At 30.8% G+C, this 17,251-nt stretch overlaps 2 protein-coding genes and 1 pseudogene across 2 annotated transcripts; 1 reads left to right on the top strand and 2 right to left on the bottom strand.

Annotated features, from left to right (window-relative positions):
* Positions 1 to 50: 50 nt before the first annotated feature.
* LOC149062774 (uncharacterized) lies at positions 51 to 1,115 on the bottom strand. Its single transcript, XM_089215407.1, has one exon. It carries the CDS (start codon positions 1,113 to 1,115, stop codon positions 51 to 53), a length of 1,065 nt encoding a protein of 354 aa, XP_089071533.1.
* A 3,915-nt stretch (positions 1,116 to 5,030) lies between these two features.
* On the bottom strand, positions 5,031 to 9,350 carry LOC149062773 (peroxidase-like). Its single transcript, XM_089215762.1, has 8 exons — positions 9,127 to 9,350; positions 8,881 to 9,045; positions 8,591 to 8,805; positions 7,848 to 8,410; positions 6,153 to 6,306; positions 5,828 to 6,004; positions 5,564 to 5,753; positions 5,031 to 5,500 (listed from the first exon to the last, which is right to left on the bottom strand). Exons 1-8 carry the CDS (start codon positions 9,275 to 9,277, stop codon positions 5,310 to 5,312), a joined length of 1,806 nt encoding a protein of 601 aa, XP_089071888.1. The 5' UTR covers positions 9,278 to 9,350; the 3' UTR covers positions 5,031 to 5,309.
* A 3,801-nt stretch (positions 9,351 to 13,151) lies between these two features.
* On the top strand, positions 13,152 to 14,689 carry LOC149062772 (uncharacterized; annotated as a pseudogene).
* Positions 14,690 to 17,251: the final 2,562 nt, after the last annotated feature.

The raw sequence follows: 17,251 nt of genomic DNA, 5'->3' as shown, positions 1-17,251 counted from the left end.
CTGAACATCTTTTCAACTTCCCCGGTTATGACGATTTGGTGTTTTCGAAATCACGTAAGTATTGACAACAATTCTTGCTGAACTGTGGGCCCACACTTCAAGACATCATTTAGCGATAGGCCTGTAGTACTTCTGGCGGAGGCGTCGAACACTACTCTTACCTTTGTAGTCAGGCTAGATGCCTTGACTACCGCGTGGTGCGGCAAATAGCAGCCGCTTTGGTTGTCAGGTATGGCTTCGGTTGCTTCTTTCATGTGCCCCAAACTTATGTACTCCTGCATGAACTGCGTGTATTCCCTTCTCAGGCCTTCGTCTCGCTGCAGTCTTCTTTCTACATTTAGATACCGTGACGTTGCCATAGCTAAGGTCGAACCTAATTCACTGATTGAAGGCTTTACTGGTAAACGCACTACAAATCGCCCTTTATCATCACGAATGGTATTCTGCTTAAAATGCGCTACTACCTCTTGTTCTTCTAATGCTTTGAGATTACTCTTCGATGTCTGCCCAAAATTAACACAATCATCTACTAATTCTGTCCGCCAACTGCTCTCCATGTCTTCACCTAGGGAATTTGTCCCCAGAAAACAATTTACTCCTAACTCGCCAGTCACAATCCATCCCAAGGCACTATCCTGCAAGCTTAACGGGCCTGTACCGATTATCTTACGCTCTGATCCGATTATGTCAAAAAAGACACCTCCACCTATTAGAAGATCTACACTCCTTCTCTGGTAAAATTGTGGATCTGCGAGACCTCTTGACAATTCATTTGGAATCTTCCAACCATCTTTGGGCTCTGCACATGAAGCTAGATCCGTGACCATATTTGGCAACACGTAGCAGATTAATCTTAACTGATATTCATTCATTCTCGATTGGACACTTACTTCGACATATGAAGTGGATCGAGCTTCAGTAGACCCTATACCACTTATTGGTAAGGACGCTTTTTTTGTTGGCAACATCAATAGATTTTCTAGCTTCTTTGAAATGAAGTTGACCTGAGAGCCACTATCCAGAACTGCCCTGCATTCACGTTGCTGTCCGAATTTTCCGGTGACGAGAACGACCGCTGTCGCAAGAAAAACATGCGCACATTTGTGATGTGCCATCATAGCCGTCCTTGCCACCTCTTTTGATCCAGCAGCTTCTTCAATATTTTCTTCAGAACTTCCTTCAGCAATTCCTTTGAAGCTCCTTGGCTTTCATAATGCATGAGAGTATTATGTCTCCTTTTACACTTCTGGCAAACGAACTTTGATCTGCATGAATCTACTCTATGATATGGAGAAAGGCAGTTAAAACAAAGCCTTTTTTCACGCACGAGCGTTATTCTTTTGTTAGGGGACATATCTTTGAATTTATTGCATTGATACAATCTATGAGGCTCAAGGCAACAAGCACATGCTTCTTCTGCACATGCCTTTGTAGTTGCAGCCAGTGCTCTTTTTCCCACCGTCGCTCCAATGTTCTTCTTCAGCCCTGGCTGTTTTGTCGCTACATTGTTCTCTTCCACTTCCTTAGGTTCGGGGAGATATGTATAAGAATTTTGCATCGCGACACAGCGACTCGCTAGGAACTCTTCGAGATCAATATACCTGGGAAGCTGTGTGTTCCTTTGGTGGAGCTGCCATCCATGCAACGTGTCCTTGTCTAAACGCATACAGCTATCGTAATTAGCCATGCATCCCATTTCTCAACTGGCTGATCTAGTGCCTTAAGAGCGGCGACGTGGGTACATACGTGCGAATGCAGCTGTTGAAGTTGTGCTGCTGTTGCTTTTTCCACATATGGTGACTCTAATAACGACCTAACGTGTGATTGTATGGTTAGACTTCTATTGTCATATCTCTGTTTCAGTCGCATCATCGCTACCTCATAATTCGCGTCAGTCATCGGGACTGTCTTGATGAGGTCCAGAGCTGCACCGAAGACGGACGCTCTCAGGTAATAAAATTTATGAGCTGTTGCGATATTGTTGTCCTCGTGCACCATAGACCTGAAGCAATCATAATACGATTCCCAATCTTGAATATTACCACGGAACTCTGGCAATCTTATGGAGGGCAGTTGTACACGCGCTTGAGTAGCTGACATATTAAGGGTGGAGCTGTGCGCGCTGCTATTGAAAACGTTTTTTGTATTGATTATTTCCTGTATTGTAGATCTAATCCTAAAAAACTCAACTTCAAATCTCCCACGCTCGTCCTCCTCCTTATCCAAGTCATCAACCGTGATCAGCTCGATCTGAGTTTGGATATCGTCGAATTTTTGATTTATCTTAGGAAGCTCCTCCTGCCTAAATTCTAAGAGAGAAATAGCTTCTACCGTCGGATCAAAACTCTGAACGAAAGTTTTCATGCGAGTGAGCGCTGCCTTAACTATGCCTCGCTTCTTCTTAAGCTCTTTTAGCTGAACCAACAGTGCCTCGTCTGACGACATGCTAGCGATAATTTAATTAGTTAACTTTGATACCTATTTTAATAACCTGTACTAAAAATAATAAATATATATATTCTCTTATATATTTCTTTCTCAGCAGTAAATAATAATATTGTGGCTGAAGCTTTATACACTCTACACTCCCCTTGCCCGGCAGTCTTAATAATACGTTACACTGGTATCAAAGACGGCTAATATTATTATAAGCAAAATAATTAAGAGTATAACAACTATGGTAAAATAGTTTATAAGATAAAATTAAAATATTAATTACAAAATCGAATTAATATAATCACGTCGAGGTCACCAAAATGTACGGGCCGGGAACGACACAATAATAGGCCGTGACGCCCGGTCACCAAATACTTCAAGCGCTACTCTCACACACCGACCGACCTGTGTATGTGTGTATATGTGTGTATAGCGATTCGATAGAAGTGGACGGGATCGCCGATCAAAACTAAAGAGTGCTAGTGTGTGGTGGTGTGTGTAGGTGTGTACGTTTGTGGTGTGTATACTTACAATTAAAATAAAAGGTAACACGGTTTTTGGTAACTAAGTTGCTGTAATATACAAATAATTTAAAATCCACAATATAATATAAAAATCACAGCAACAGAAAGGTATATAAAAAGTATAATAATATGGCCCTCTTGGCCCAACAGAATAAAATGAAATCTACGGCCCTACTGGCCCAACAGGTAAAAATATAATATAATGCTGCTATGTGAGCTGATATAATTATTAAATATAAATAATAGTAATATAAGTAAAGAACTCACAATTTTGTCGGTGCTCGGCTGGCCAGCTGCTACCTAACCTAGCCTATATAAATGATTGCACACACACACAGAAATTGGAAAATAAATATAATAATAATAATAATAATTAATAAATGTGGCGATTCGCGCCCACACAAAATAATAATACAAGTGGCGATTCGCGCCCACACAATTATAATAAAGTGGCGATTAGCGCCTTACACAATATAAAAATATATTATAAAAAAGTGGCGATTAGCGCCTTGCACAAAATATAAAAAGATGGCGATTAGCGCCTTGCACAAAATAAAAATATATAAAAAATAAATGTGGCGATTCGCGCCGACACGAAAAATATAATAATTTTACGGCGATTTGCACTTGTAGCATAAGAAGAAAAGCTGTGTTTATAGTTTACACACTGGAACTGGACTAGCTTGGTTGGGCGGCCGTGCTAATTAAGTCGGCACAGGCGAACCGGCGGCGACCGATAACGCGTTTACTTAATCTACATATTATATAATAATTCACAATCACATAATTAATACAAAAATATACACTACGGAAATAAACTACAATTATATGGTGACTGTTTGCGTGTGTGTGTGTGTGTTGGTCGGCGGCGAGATATTCATGTACTCTTTACATAGGTACCTACCAAATTATATTACATCTTGGTGTCGACAATATCATTACTTTTGTTCAATTCAGATTTCTAATTAGGGGTGAGTACGTTGTTAGAAAGAAAATCATCATTTTGTTAGGTTCATTAGTATATTACATTTACCATGTACAAAGTACATTCCATTTTAATCTTTTAACTTTTAAATAATAAAAATAAAATAAACATACTAGATGTGACACAAATAGTTTCCATATTATGGTCCTCTAAAAAAAAAAAAAAAACATTAAGTAAATACAAGTGTCTTGAAATCAATTTAAACAAAATATATTATTACTTAAATTGAACAAGTTTGAAGATAACCCATCACATGTATCTGAAAAATTAAGTCATTGGTATTATTTTTTTGAATACACACTAATATATTTTAGAGATAATTTTGTAATTTATAAGATACATAGATGTCTATTTCAGAAAATTTAGTTGTATTAACTTGATCAGTATATACAATATATGCAAATACAATATATTAATACAAGAGTTAAAATCACTGAATTCAAACTTGTAGTATTTGTTTAATTTAAGTTGTTTACCTAATGGTTTCCACTGTTCACCATTCCAAAAAGCAACATTTTTATTCTCAGCTTCAGTGTTAGATTTAGTGACAGCAGTTTTATTTGACAAGTCTAGTTATGTTTTAGAATTTAATGTAAAACAAATTGTGTTTAGTATTTTATTATTTTAATAAACAGTAAATGGTATTCACCATCATCCAATTTCGAAGTATCAGGCAAATGGATCACTTTTTTTTTTTTGGTGCCATTTCTTCATCTGATGATTCAAATAACTTTGCAGCATGTAGTCTTCGCCGTTTTTTGGTTTAGGAAAATATGCATGAGTTTCATCTAGGAACCATGTTTTGGGATGATTTCAATACTACCATCTTCAAATTCAATAATAGATATTTACAAATCAGCCTGAAAGTAGACAGAATGTACAAATGTTACTTTTACTAACACCTTCAACATTATTTTTATATCAAAACTCACCTAATATTTATTTGAGTATTGTTTGAGCAACAAGTATTATCGAGTGAAGACATAATTATTGCTGTCTATATAATGAGAATTTGTATTTTATTAAACAAATATTATACATATTATACACATTGTAAAATAAATTATTATCACTCAGTATCTAAAAACACTGCATACCTAGATCAGCTAGAAAAGCAAAAAGATTCAACTAATGGTGAAATTATGCTAATTGATTATTAGATATAAGAAACTTTTAATTCTTATAAAATATTACTGTTGTTTTATTGACATTAATTTAATTTAATTCAACAAATGGTGAAATTATGCTAATTGTTTATTACATATAAGAAACTTTTAATTCTTGTAAACTATTACTGTTGTTTTATTGACATGAAACACTATAATTAAATAGTTACATAAATATTATAAATATTTTGTATGATGTCATTTTCGAAATGTATTGACTATTTCTGACCACTGATTGATGTCGATTTTCGGAATTAATTGGGAATCACAACGTATCAAATCATCCACTGTAGGTACTAAAAATACCCGTTTCTGCATTGTTGTGACATTATTGCTGTTATCGCAAAAGACTCTGGCAAGCGTCACTTTTCTGATTTCTGTCAGTTGATCTTGAATTTAAAAACATAGTTTAATTAAAAATAATTCATTAAAAATATTTCAAATGCACTAACATTCATTGAACGCTTTTGGCAAATCGTAAAAATATCTATTTGCGATTCTCGTCCTTACGAACTGTTCTCTGATGATACACCTCATCGTTGGACCAACCATTGCGTCGTCTTCGTGTTTCTCGAATAATGCACCTACCAATAACTCTATTTTTTTCCAATGTTTGTATTGCTTCAATAATTTTTCAGATGCCTATATATAATATTATACAGGAATAAAGTAAGAAGTATGTGACGATTACATATTTCAAATACGTTTGAACTTACACCTTCCACCATGATTTTGGCTAAATCTTGTACATTTCTTATTGCTTTTAGTCCACAATATTCTCTAAAGTTTGTGTAACTTGGAATACCATGATCGCGGTTTCTTTGTAAATCCAAACTGACAACATCCATCCCAAACAAATTTTCTGGATGAACAGTGTATAAGTAGTTTGTAAGCTAAACAAAATATTTAAACATAATATTATACATAAGGTAGTTAAATATTTTTAATACAATCTATTATATGTACATCTTCATTATTTATCTGTAAAAAAAATAAATAAATAAGAAATTACGTTATTTTGATCGTATTTTAAGTACCAACCGTTTTTGTAAATAGCATATCGACTTTTTGTGTCTTCTGTGTAGATAGCCCTCTGACAAGTTGATCCATGTGATTCAATACTAAATCAGTCGGTCGGTTATAATGTTCCTTTAGCGAAATACTTCCGTTGAACTCTCGATCTTCCGTATACAAACTAAACAACGATATCAATACAAATTAATAAATTTGATGATTAATTTTCCGTACAAATACACATCAATGGACATCACAATATATTTTTATGTTTTTTATAATCGAATTTCAGGTTTGCACAATATTAGTGTCATAGGCATTTGTAAATGAAATTTAAATCAATATTGTTTATGTAGTAACCAATGATTGGGAATATATTCAAACGACTTCTTAATTAAGAGAAGTAAAAGCCGGTAAAGCAGTATGAAGTTTACTTAAATCAAATATATCAAATACACAGCTATTATGGCATCATGAGTAATTTTATAATATTTACAAAGAACGAACTGATAAATGTTCAAGCATGTGCCAACGTGCCTCGGCATACATTACAGCGATAAATTAATATATTGTACAACGGCCTAGTTTTCAAGATAATAATCTATTATTATAAAATTATTTTAAAAATACGCATTGAAAAATTATTACATTGTTTGTAGTTCATATGAATTCATTATGTAAATTAATAAATATTTATGCAAAACTAACATTACAAATGCCATTGGTAAAAAAAAAAAATATAGCTTGGAATCTACAAGGTGATTCTTTTATCAAACAACACTCATTATTTCAAAAACTATTGACATTTTTCAAATTTTTTTTTTCAAAATTTTAGACCCATCTTGTTCTAGAGCTATATGTTTAAAAAAAAAATATTTTCGCCTTTATATTTATCAGGTAAACCATTATCAACTTTTGATTTTAAAATGACAACCTATACTTAAAATTTCATAAACTAAAAAGGCTATTTCTTCAATGAGTTTTCACGTTAAAATTTTTATTTTTCGTTAATCCGTTTACAAGATATAGCCTCCCAAAGTTGGGTGGTGTTAGTGTGTAATAGGTGCACGTTAGGTGGTATTTACACACAAACACCATATGAATGTTGTTTGATAAAAGAATCCCCCTCTATATTATATTATATTAGATTTGTATTTAATGACTAGGGTATTCAAAATTCCTAGTTTCCTACCAATTTTTAATAACAGCGTAACTCGTATATGAATTATATATATATATATGTATCAATGTATAATACAAAAGCTATAGATAGGTTTGAATGTATAATATGTTTTTTATACGATTATAATATGCAAATCGAAATTTTCACATAAATACATTTTTGTTGGATACTACCTATGCATTTAAAAAATTAATTTATCAACCAAATGCGAATAATCAAAATGGTATAAGTCGATTTTATGTTAACAAAGATATGAACGAGTTAAGTGAATTAAAACAATGAACTAAAAATTTAAGTTAAAATAACTAAACTTTTTACATATTAACTCGTTAATCCTCTGCCTTACAAAAATTAACAAATTATATGATTGTTTATGTTGGCTTTAGAAGTGAGCCGATAAAGTACAAAAACTCAGTATGGCACATTTGTCCAATCCAGCATTAACTAAATTTGTTCATATTTTAATTATTAAAATCATCACCACAATATAACCAACAAAAACATTGACAATAATATTCTAAAATACTGTTTACACAAACCTAATGGATTCGCTAATCATGGAATTAGCGAACGGTAATATAGCGGTCGCGAAGCTGTTGCTAACGCTTGGGTCAGTGCTCTCGTTGTACGCGTTACTGTACCCATTCGTCGACAGTTCAAGTCCGTATCGCCTAATAAAGTTTTGACCTAGCAGCGCTGGCAACCATTCGGCGTACGTGATGTGCTGTATGCATGCTATCACAATTTTCCTAGCCTCTTGAAAAATACGTTCGTCGTCCCAATGCGGGTTGACTTGGGACAGCAGTTTGGCCAACCGATTATGTTCCCTCATCCACAAAGTGTACATCACCGTCATTTGGGGCAGCTCGTTTGCCCGAGTATCGCCAGTTTTATAGCACGTGCCACTGCCAAACTGGCACGCGTTCGAATCGACAACTTCCAGTGGCAAATACTGCGGCTGTAACGTGTCACATTGTTTTTTGTTATAGCACCCCATGTTCGTCAACAATTGTCCATCCGACTTGGTCCTCAACGACCACGTCCGTTTCGCCGACGTACCGTATACCATCGACCCATCTAAATAATGAGTAGCTTGATTCATCTGCGAAAAATTGGTTACAAATATAATTTGTATGATTTATTTTAAATCCGGAAGGTCTGTTGTGAATATTTAATAATGTTATAAAATTGTGCACCACACCATTTACCTAATTTTAGTTATTGAAATAAACATAATATAATATACGTTCATCGTTATAGGATTATCTTATACAATTCTTACTTGTTCCCTGGGACCAAAAGTACAATCGGACCGTACTGCTGGCACCGAGCGCACGTAGTTCATGCACCGAATTATAGTGTTTGGCGTAAGATTCTTCATGTTATAAAATGGATCACCGTCCTCTACCACTATTTGCATGCACAATTCGTTAGTGTCTCGAGGAGATAGATTCAGTCCGTTACGATCACAACAGTTCACTGATTTGTCGCTTTTCACTATACATTTAATATTCGTAAGCATGCATTAGTTACAATTAATCAATGTATATGGTTATGTAGTAATAATCTTACTCGTGCCAGAAATTGCTGTATGTGACAGATCGTGGCCTATAAAAATCGTCCAGTACGCCATCGTCATTGTTTTGAAGTCATCTGGTGAATTATCATCGTTGACTAGTGCTACATTAAGCTTTCTTGCATTGGGCGGTGAATGAATTGAATAATGATCCAAAACACCTGTGTAAACAATTAATAAAATAAAATTAGAATAAAATCGACATATGTAAATCTTAAAAAAATATTATTAAGAAATATTACTATATAAACTATTAGCATAGGCGGGAAACAGCAAACGTTTATAAGGTGTAGTCGCCTTTCCTGAAGAGGAACGTTTTAAATTGTTACAAGAACCATCAGGACTACGGTAGTTCATGTTCATTCTTATACACGCAGTTGCATTGTAATACATGGCCAAACACTTGTGACTCGAGGAAGTCTTGTCTAGTTTCACTTTCGATATGTCTTTGGCACATTGTTCTTGACTACCAACATAGTAACTGAAATGATCATTTAATTTATTCATATTAAATTAATTTTTTTTTTTACAGATTTATAATATGTATGTATTGTGTGATTATACTTAGGACAGTAGCTTCTAATTATATAGTCCGAAGCTTTGGTAATAATTTCGGCATTCCAATAAACTGAATATCCGTCTTCGGAAAGCTGAGAATTGATCAGTTGTCCATGAGGCGGGCTTCCTGTATCCATACCAATATATTGACCAAGATCATGATTTCCGAAACTGCTGGCTTGATCAATATATTTTTCTAATTCTCCGATTTTGATATTTTGGTACCAGTTTCCTAAGGTTATCAAATTCAAAATATGTCAATGTACAAAACAAGAACTAAAATTACTATTCATACCTTTACAAAACGACGACGGTGAGAATACCAACAAACAGATTAACAGATTTATAAATATCGAGGAATTCATTCTGTTAATAATTATCAGCTGTAATCATCAAAGCAATATGTATTATTTTATTAATCATAATTATAATTTTGAATATTAAATACAAATTATTATATTATTAAATTAAATAAATAATATTGATTGCATTAAAATACATTTACCAATTATCATCTACTTCTCATGAACTAATCACTATAACATATCAGCTTGTTAAATTTTTTAGAATTTTTTTTTTTCAAATGATTTTAATATAATAAACACTAATCATTATTATTTATATGTCATATTATGAACTAATTACTTTCGTTTATTAAATTTAGTGAATATTTGCGTCTGATAAAATGTATTAATATAGCTGAATTGATGCTATTAACTATGATTCTATGTTTTGAATAATGAGATTGCTATGAATATTTTAATACACAATACAACTAATATAGTAATATAAATAAGTATAAATATACTATAATAAAAAATTAAAATTGATATTATTTTCTGTTTTTACAATCTTTATTCATCGACTTTAGTTTTAATTTAGTTTCATTAGTCCTATAGGCATAAACAATCTTAGTATAATATAATAAACATATAATATACAAATAAACAATCTAATAAAATATATAACTACATGAAATAAAACATAGCATATATAGTATGTAGGTAGGTATACCTACTACCTAATAATAATTTATTTGTAAACTATCCTACTAAAGACCCAATTTAATAATAAGACATTTATAAACCTAAGAAAAAATAATCATGCTAGTTAAATTTTTAAATATTTTTATTCCCAAATTGTATTATAATTTGCATCAAATTTAAACCAAAATATATACTTAATTTGATACCAATTAAATAAAACAAAATATATTGAAAATCATATTCAATATCATAAAGATGATCTAAATTATAGACACCTAAATGTTAAATTGTTTACATTAATTTGTTTATAATTTAATGCGGTGGTAGTTTTCATAGGTAGATTTAGCTAGTAAGAATTGTATAATGCAGTTAATATATTAACAATAAGACTAAACATTTTTGTTCAACAAGCGTTGAACAAAAAATCACTATAATTAATGATTTAAGTTTGTTTAGCTATAGATTTATAATTAATTAATTTCAAAATACCTCAAAGCTAGGATAAGCCAATATACTATTACTGACTGGTATTAATGTAACAAAGTGTCTATAAAATATACACATACAGTTATCTATTATAGTAACTACTAACTATAAACTATTAAATAATGTTTAAACTTGAAGTGAAATACATAATACATAATACATTGATGTAATTCAATACAGATATAATTTCAAAGCCTGTAAGTTTAAACCATTCCCAAACCCATGAGCATCATTTAATGAAATATTATGTAGATTGAAACAATCGTGTACTTAATTATTATCTATTAATATTAATAATACATAAATCGAACTCGCTTATAACGGTCTTTAAAGGAATAGAAAATCTGATCGTTATAACCAAACTTGTTTTATCTGTATCTAGGTATTATAAAAAGTAAGAGTAACTATTGTATACATATAATATAAAACCAACCAAATACTACATTGCTTGGAATCGTTTTACCCGGAATATCGTCATATACGGCATCGTAATAAACGAATTTGACTGTAACTAAAATACTAAGTATTTAACTAAGTCTTAAATAAGTATATTATATTATACAAATACTTACATTTCTGAAATTCTTAAAACAAAAACTGCAAAGTAAAACGGGTCTTGCTCGTCGAAAATAGAAATGTTAAAAAATTAATAAATTATAGGTTATGTACTTTTAACACAATACAAAATATACAACTACAGTATATATACTGTCAACATACTCGTAAGCACAACCGCATGTTTCAATTTTCATCTATAACCGACGACGGTTGTACTATCATCTTATTATGATAAAAACAACATAATCGCATAGACCTTATAGGGTAACTTGTATAGTTATTGGCACCTTAAGAAAAATCTCATTTTTACACTAGTCCTACATATCAACCAAAGATTCAAATAACTTAATATTATCCATAAATTCAAAATGTTGTTATCTATTGATAAGTTTAATAAAAATTAAGTTATGTTTAACCAAACAATTTTAGTTTATAGATTCAACTAGAATAGCACTAAAATATAGTTATTGGCACTATTGGTTGTAAAGTTGGCATTAGAAAACACAGTTATTGGCACCTAATTTTTAAATTAATTTTCTTAAATTGTTTATAGCCATAGGTATCTAGGTACACATCATTCTATGTACCTATATAGTTATATAATTTATATACAAGTATATTAGTCTGATACTCTGGTATAATAAAATGGTGTAGGGTAACTTGTATAGTTATTGGCAGGGGTATAGTTATTGGCATACCAAACTTATTTTATCAATAAATAGTGCTGTGTTGGATTTTAAAAAGATTTTATATTTTTAAATAATTGGTCACACTGTCCTATTTATATTTGCGCCAAATGTTATTATTGTTCAGTGACTGATAAGTTACAACATTTTATTCAAAAACTATTGTTGAAGAAGACGTCAAAAAAGGTAAGACATTACTTAAAATCGTGATAGAGTACTGCTATGAAAACAAGAATTTACTCGTATATAAATGGTCGCAAACAGTAATATTCTGTTGATTCTGAATCCTTAAAACATGTACAGCTTACTTATATAATTTTAGATACTTTCATATTTTTCATTTAAATATTATAGTAGATGACAATAACTATATTGTATATTTCTGTTTGGTTAGTTATTGGCATTGGGTGCCAATAATAAAATTTGTGTAATTATTATATAATATAGTTATTGCCATCCATTATATTATTTAAATGAAAAATATGAAAGCATTTAAAACTATACCTATAAAGCTTTCAAATAAATTATCCTAATTTTTGCTTTTTCCCTAACATTGTTCTTACTAATAAACACAAAAGTATACCTACCTAAAAAAAATATACATTTCTTTGACAAGTACATAAAATATTTATTAATATACATTAATAAACTATTCAGTTTTAATATTTGTAGATAAAATAATATTAAAATGTATTATTATTGTATTAAAGATAATAAAATACTTTATTCACTATACATAGATAAGATACCTACTTTCAATTTTCTAGATTTAGGTTTATATTATTATGTTTCTATTATTTACTATTAAATTTAATACACCTACCTACCTATTAATCTTTAATGATGACATTTTGAACATAAGTTATAAATTAAAATGACTTAATTTTAATTATGTTGTATTATACTATACCAATTTATTTATTATATTATCCTATTAAATTTGTAAATTTATTTTCTTATACTTAACATTATGTTTACTTTATGGTTAGAAAAATGCCAAAAAAATCATCTACATTTTCTGAAGATAATATAGCAGCTGCAATTCAAGCTGTACATGATGGAATGCCTAAAAAAAAGGCCGGTATTAAATTTGGAGTTGCTAGATCTACCATACAATTCCGTATGAAGAATCCAGACCGAAAGTTTACATGTGGCTCATCTCCTATCCTAACTGAAGCTGAAGAAAGTTTACTGGTTAAGTGGATCAGAGAAAGTTCTAAAAAAGGATTTCCTAGACGCAGAGAAGATGTTCAATATAGTGTTAAAAAGTATTTAGATATTAACCAAAGAACAACTCCTTTCAAAGACAATTTGCCTGGTAAATATTTGTATTAATTATCAATGAAAATAATAAAATTTTGTTTATTTATTTATTTATTTGTGTTAGGAGTTGGTTGGTATAAAGCATTTCTCCGGCGTAATCCTGTTATTTTTATAAGAACTAGTGAGCATGTATCTGCTGCCAGTGCTAATCTTAGTGAATTTGATATTAGGAAGTGGTTCACCGATACTTAACTGATGAGAATTTGGAGAATATTTTAAAAGATCCACGCAGGGTTTTTAATGGAGACGAATCAGGGTTTTCTTTATGCCCCAAAATGCAGTCTGTTCTGGGTCCAAAAGGAGCCAAGGATGTCTACGAAGTCGCAACTGGTAATGCTAAAGAGAATTTAACGGTAATGTTTACGTTCAATGCAGCTGGAGAAACATGTCATCCAATGGTAATATTTAATTACAAAAGAATACCACAAAATATTATCGATTCGGTGCCTGCTAATTGGGGTATTGAGCGCTCAGATTCAGGATGGATGGTGTCTGAGGTATTTTATGAAATCGTGGCAAATGTGTTTCACCCATTTCTTATTCAAAGTGGTATAGAATTTCCTGTAATATTATTTGTAGACGGTCATAAAAGCCATCTTACCTACCATCTAAGTATTTTATGCAATAATTTAAAAATCATTTTAATTGCTCTTTACCCAAATGCTACCAGAATACTACAACCAGCGGATGTGGCAGCATTTAGACCTCTAAAAGGTGGGTGGAAAAAGGGTGTATTTGAATGGCGCAATGAAAATCATCATTGCGCGATTACTAAAAAAGATTTTGCCCCTATTTTACAAAAAGTGATAAACAAAACAATAAGACCAGAAATTTTAATGAATGGTTTCAAAGCATGCGGTCTTTATCCTTGGAATCCAGACCAAATTGACTTTAGAAAATGTCTTGGAAAAAAAGAATTAACTTCAACAGAAAAAAATATGATCAATAACACTGCAGATTATAATAATCTAGAATATCATAATTTTACTGATATTGTTGGTTCAGAAATAATGGAAAAGTTAAATAACATCCAGGATGTTATTGAAAAAGAAAATCATCCTGAAGAGTTTTATGTGATTTAGAGGTTATATGAAAAATTAAAGAAATGTACTAAAAATGATGATGTAGAAAAAAATTCTATTTCTATGTTGGATAACAGTGATTATATTTTAGAAGATGTTGATCACTATCCAAACAAAAATATATAAACATTAGAAAGGGTTGAAACAAACAGTATAATCGATAATGATATTCAAAATACAACTATCAACTACAATATTTCTCCATTATCAAATAGAGTTATGGAAATTCAAGAAGAAAATGAGCAACCTTGTACATTTATAAAGAAAATGAATCTATCACCTTTAGAAATTTGTTTAGTTTGGCCTATAACACCAGAGCCAAAGGGTAAACGTGACATAGAAAGGGTACCATTTGTTATAACATCTCAAAAGTGGAAACATTTATATGAAGAAAAGGCGAATAAAAAAAAGAACATTGCAAATCTAAAATTTTAGAGAAAATTGAGTCAGTTAATCGGAAAATTATGGTAGTACAAACGTCTTAACTGGGGGAACTTTTGAAAACATATAGTACTAATAAACTCAATTTTCAAGTCATACAAAACCTGCAGACTAATTTAAAAAAATATATCTTAGTGTATGATTTAACTTACGGACACATTCCGCCTAGGTATGTTACAGAATTCGAATTTATGGTACACAAATTATTTGAATCTCGTACTACATTGCCATATGATATACTGGAAGGCGAGTTGGAAATTTTGTTTCTGGCTTATTGGAAATTAGATACACAGGATTTAAAAAATTATGAAGAAACTGTGAAGAGGGTAAAAAAAATTTTCTATCTCATATAATCTACAGGTTAAAAAAATTAATAAATAATATAACACACGATCCTAAATTACGTTGAACAATTATTAAAAAAAATTATTCAAAGAATCATTAATTTTGGTAGATTTGATGATAAGGCACACATAACAGCGATGTCGTTAATTTATATGAAACAATATATTTTACCCATAATCTCATCATTAAAAATTACAATACTTGACGGTTAACCAGATGGTTGAAGCGTTGGGTGGTTTATTTTTAGATTTAAAGCTTCACAATATATATTTTCCACATACCTATAACATTTTAATGAAAAACAGAGAGACTGCGTGTATGTGATTGTATAAAATAACCAATAACTTTAATTTAAAAGAAATAGATACTTCGGAAAAGTACAGCGTTTTTTTAACCTGTTTATTATTGCACATTTATATGTGAATTTAAATATATATTTATTTAGCAAAAATATACTTAATTTTAGGCAGAAAGCAAAATCATGGTTTCAGCATCATGTGTGGACGTTAGACAAACTTTCATGAACGTCATAAAACATAATAAAAGATTATTATTAGTTGCTTTGCTCAACAACACAAGTAAGTAAACTGTTTTTAATCATTATATACTTACAAAATTACTGTTTTTTTTTTTAATATTTTCCATTTAAATTTAAATTAATAATTTATTAATATTATATATTTTGTTTGTTACAGATGATTGCCAAGGTACGGCTGTGTTCGTGAAAAATAGTACAGTTGCTAATTTTATAGCAATCTATCTATGTGAAATAGAGATTCCGGCAACAAGTGTGAACGGTTTACGTTTAACACCGGAACGAGAGCAAGTGTTAGACGATTTTAACAATAAAAGGATGAAGGCATTGGTTACAACCGGTGTAGCTGATAGAGGACGACCAGGTATATTTAATTTATAGTGTATTAGACCCTTAGACAAAAAATAATAAAAACAATTAAGTTTAAGTTTACTATAAATTGCAATCAAATATAATATAATAGAATATAAAGTATACTATATTATACTTATTATAGTTTCAGTTTTTTGACACAGCATTGATATTTTGTATTTTATATGTGTTAATAATATAATTATTTACGAAATTAATATAAATTCTAGCTAGAAATTAACCTGCATTTGTTTATTTATATTCAACATGTAAAATAAATACAACTTAAATTTTATTTTAAATTTTACAGACATAACGGGCGTTACAAAAGTAATCAATTTTTATTTACCAACAACCATCCCAACATATTTGCGAAGAGTTGGAAGCACCGGTCGGTTGAAAAATCTTGGTCCGACCGTCTCTTTTTATGATCCGGAATATGATTATGATGCCATTGAACCTTCTCTAATTGAAATGCTTAGCATGGTAAATTAAACTTTTTATATATATGTATATTTTTTTATCATAGCTTATGTAATGACTTATAATACAACTAAAATAAAAATAATATAATTTATTATTTCAGGCTGTTCAATATAATATTCCGGACTTTTTATACCGGTACAACGTCAAGGCTCAAAACGGGAACCTCCGAGCTATTGGTAGAGGCCAGAGATCAAAATACTTAACAATTATTTATATTATTATTTTAAAAAGATTAACAAAATTTTGCATTAGTTTTTAATATAACAATGTTTTTTTTTCAAAATTTCAAAACGCATTTAATATTTAGGCGATTGCAACAGATTACCCGTCCGGTTCATACGTCGAAACACGTGTACGTTGCGTTGGTTGTGTCGGGATTGTGAAAAAAAAAGAAAACTTCGTCATAAATTTTCCCATTTACTGGATCGTCAAGATGAATACGTCGAATACCTAACTTACTATTTAAAAGAACACGATTGTGATGTTTTTAATATTGCGAAAAACAGTATTTTTGAATTGGAACTCGATTT

The sequence above is a fragment of the Diuraphis noxia genome, unplaced genomic scaffold (genome assembly GCF_037042655.1).
Source record: "Diuraphis noxia isolate RWA-SAM2 unplaced genomic scaffold, SU_Dnox_SAM2 contig0001, whole genome shotgun sequence".
Classification (NCBI taxonomy): Eukaryota; Metazoa; Arthropoda; class Insecta; order Hemiptera; family Aphididae; genus Diuraphis; species Diuraphis noxia.
The sequence above is the reverse complement of the archived record's forward strand: the minus strand, read 5'-3'. Positions and strand labels throughout refer to the sequence as shown.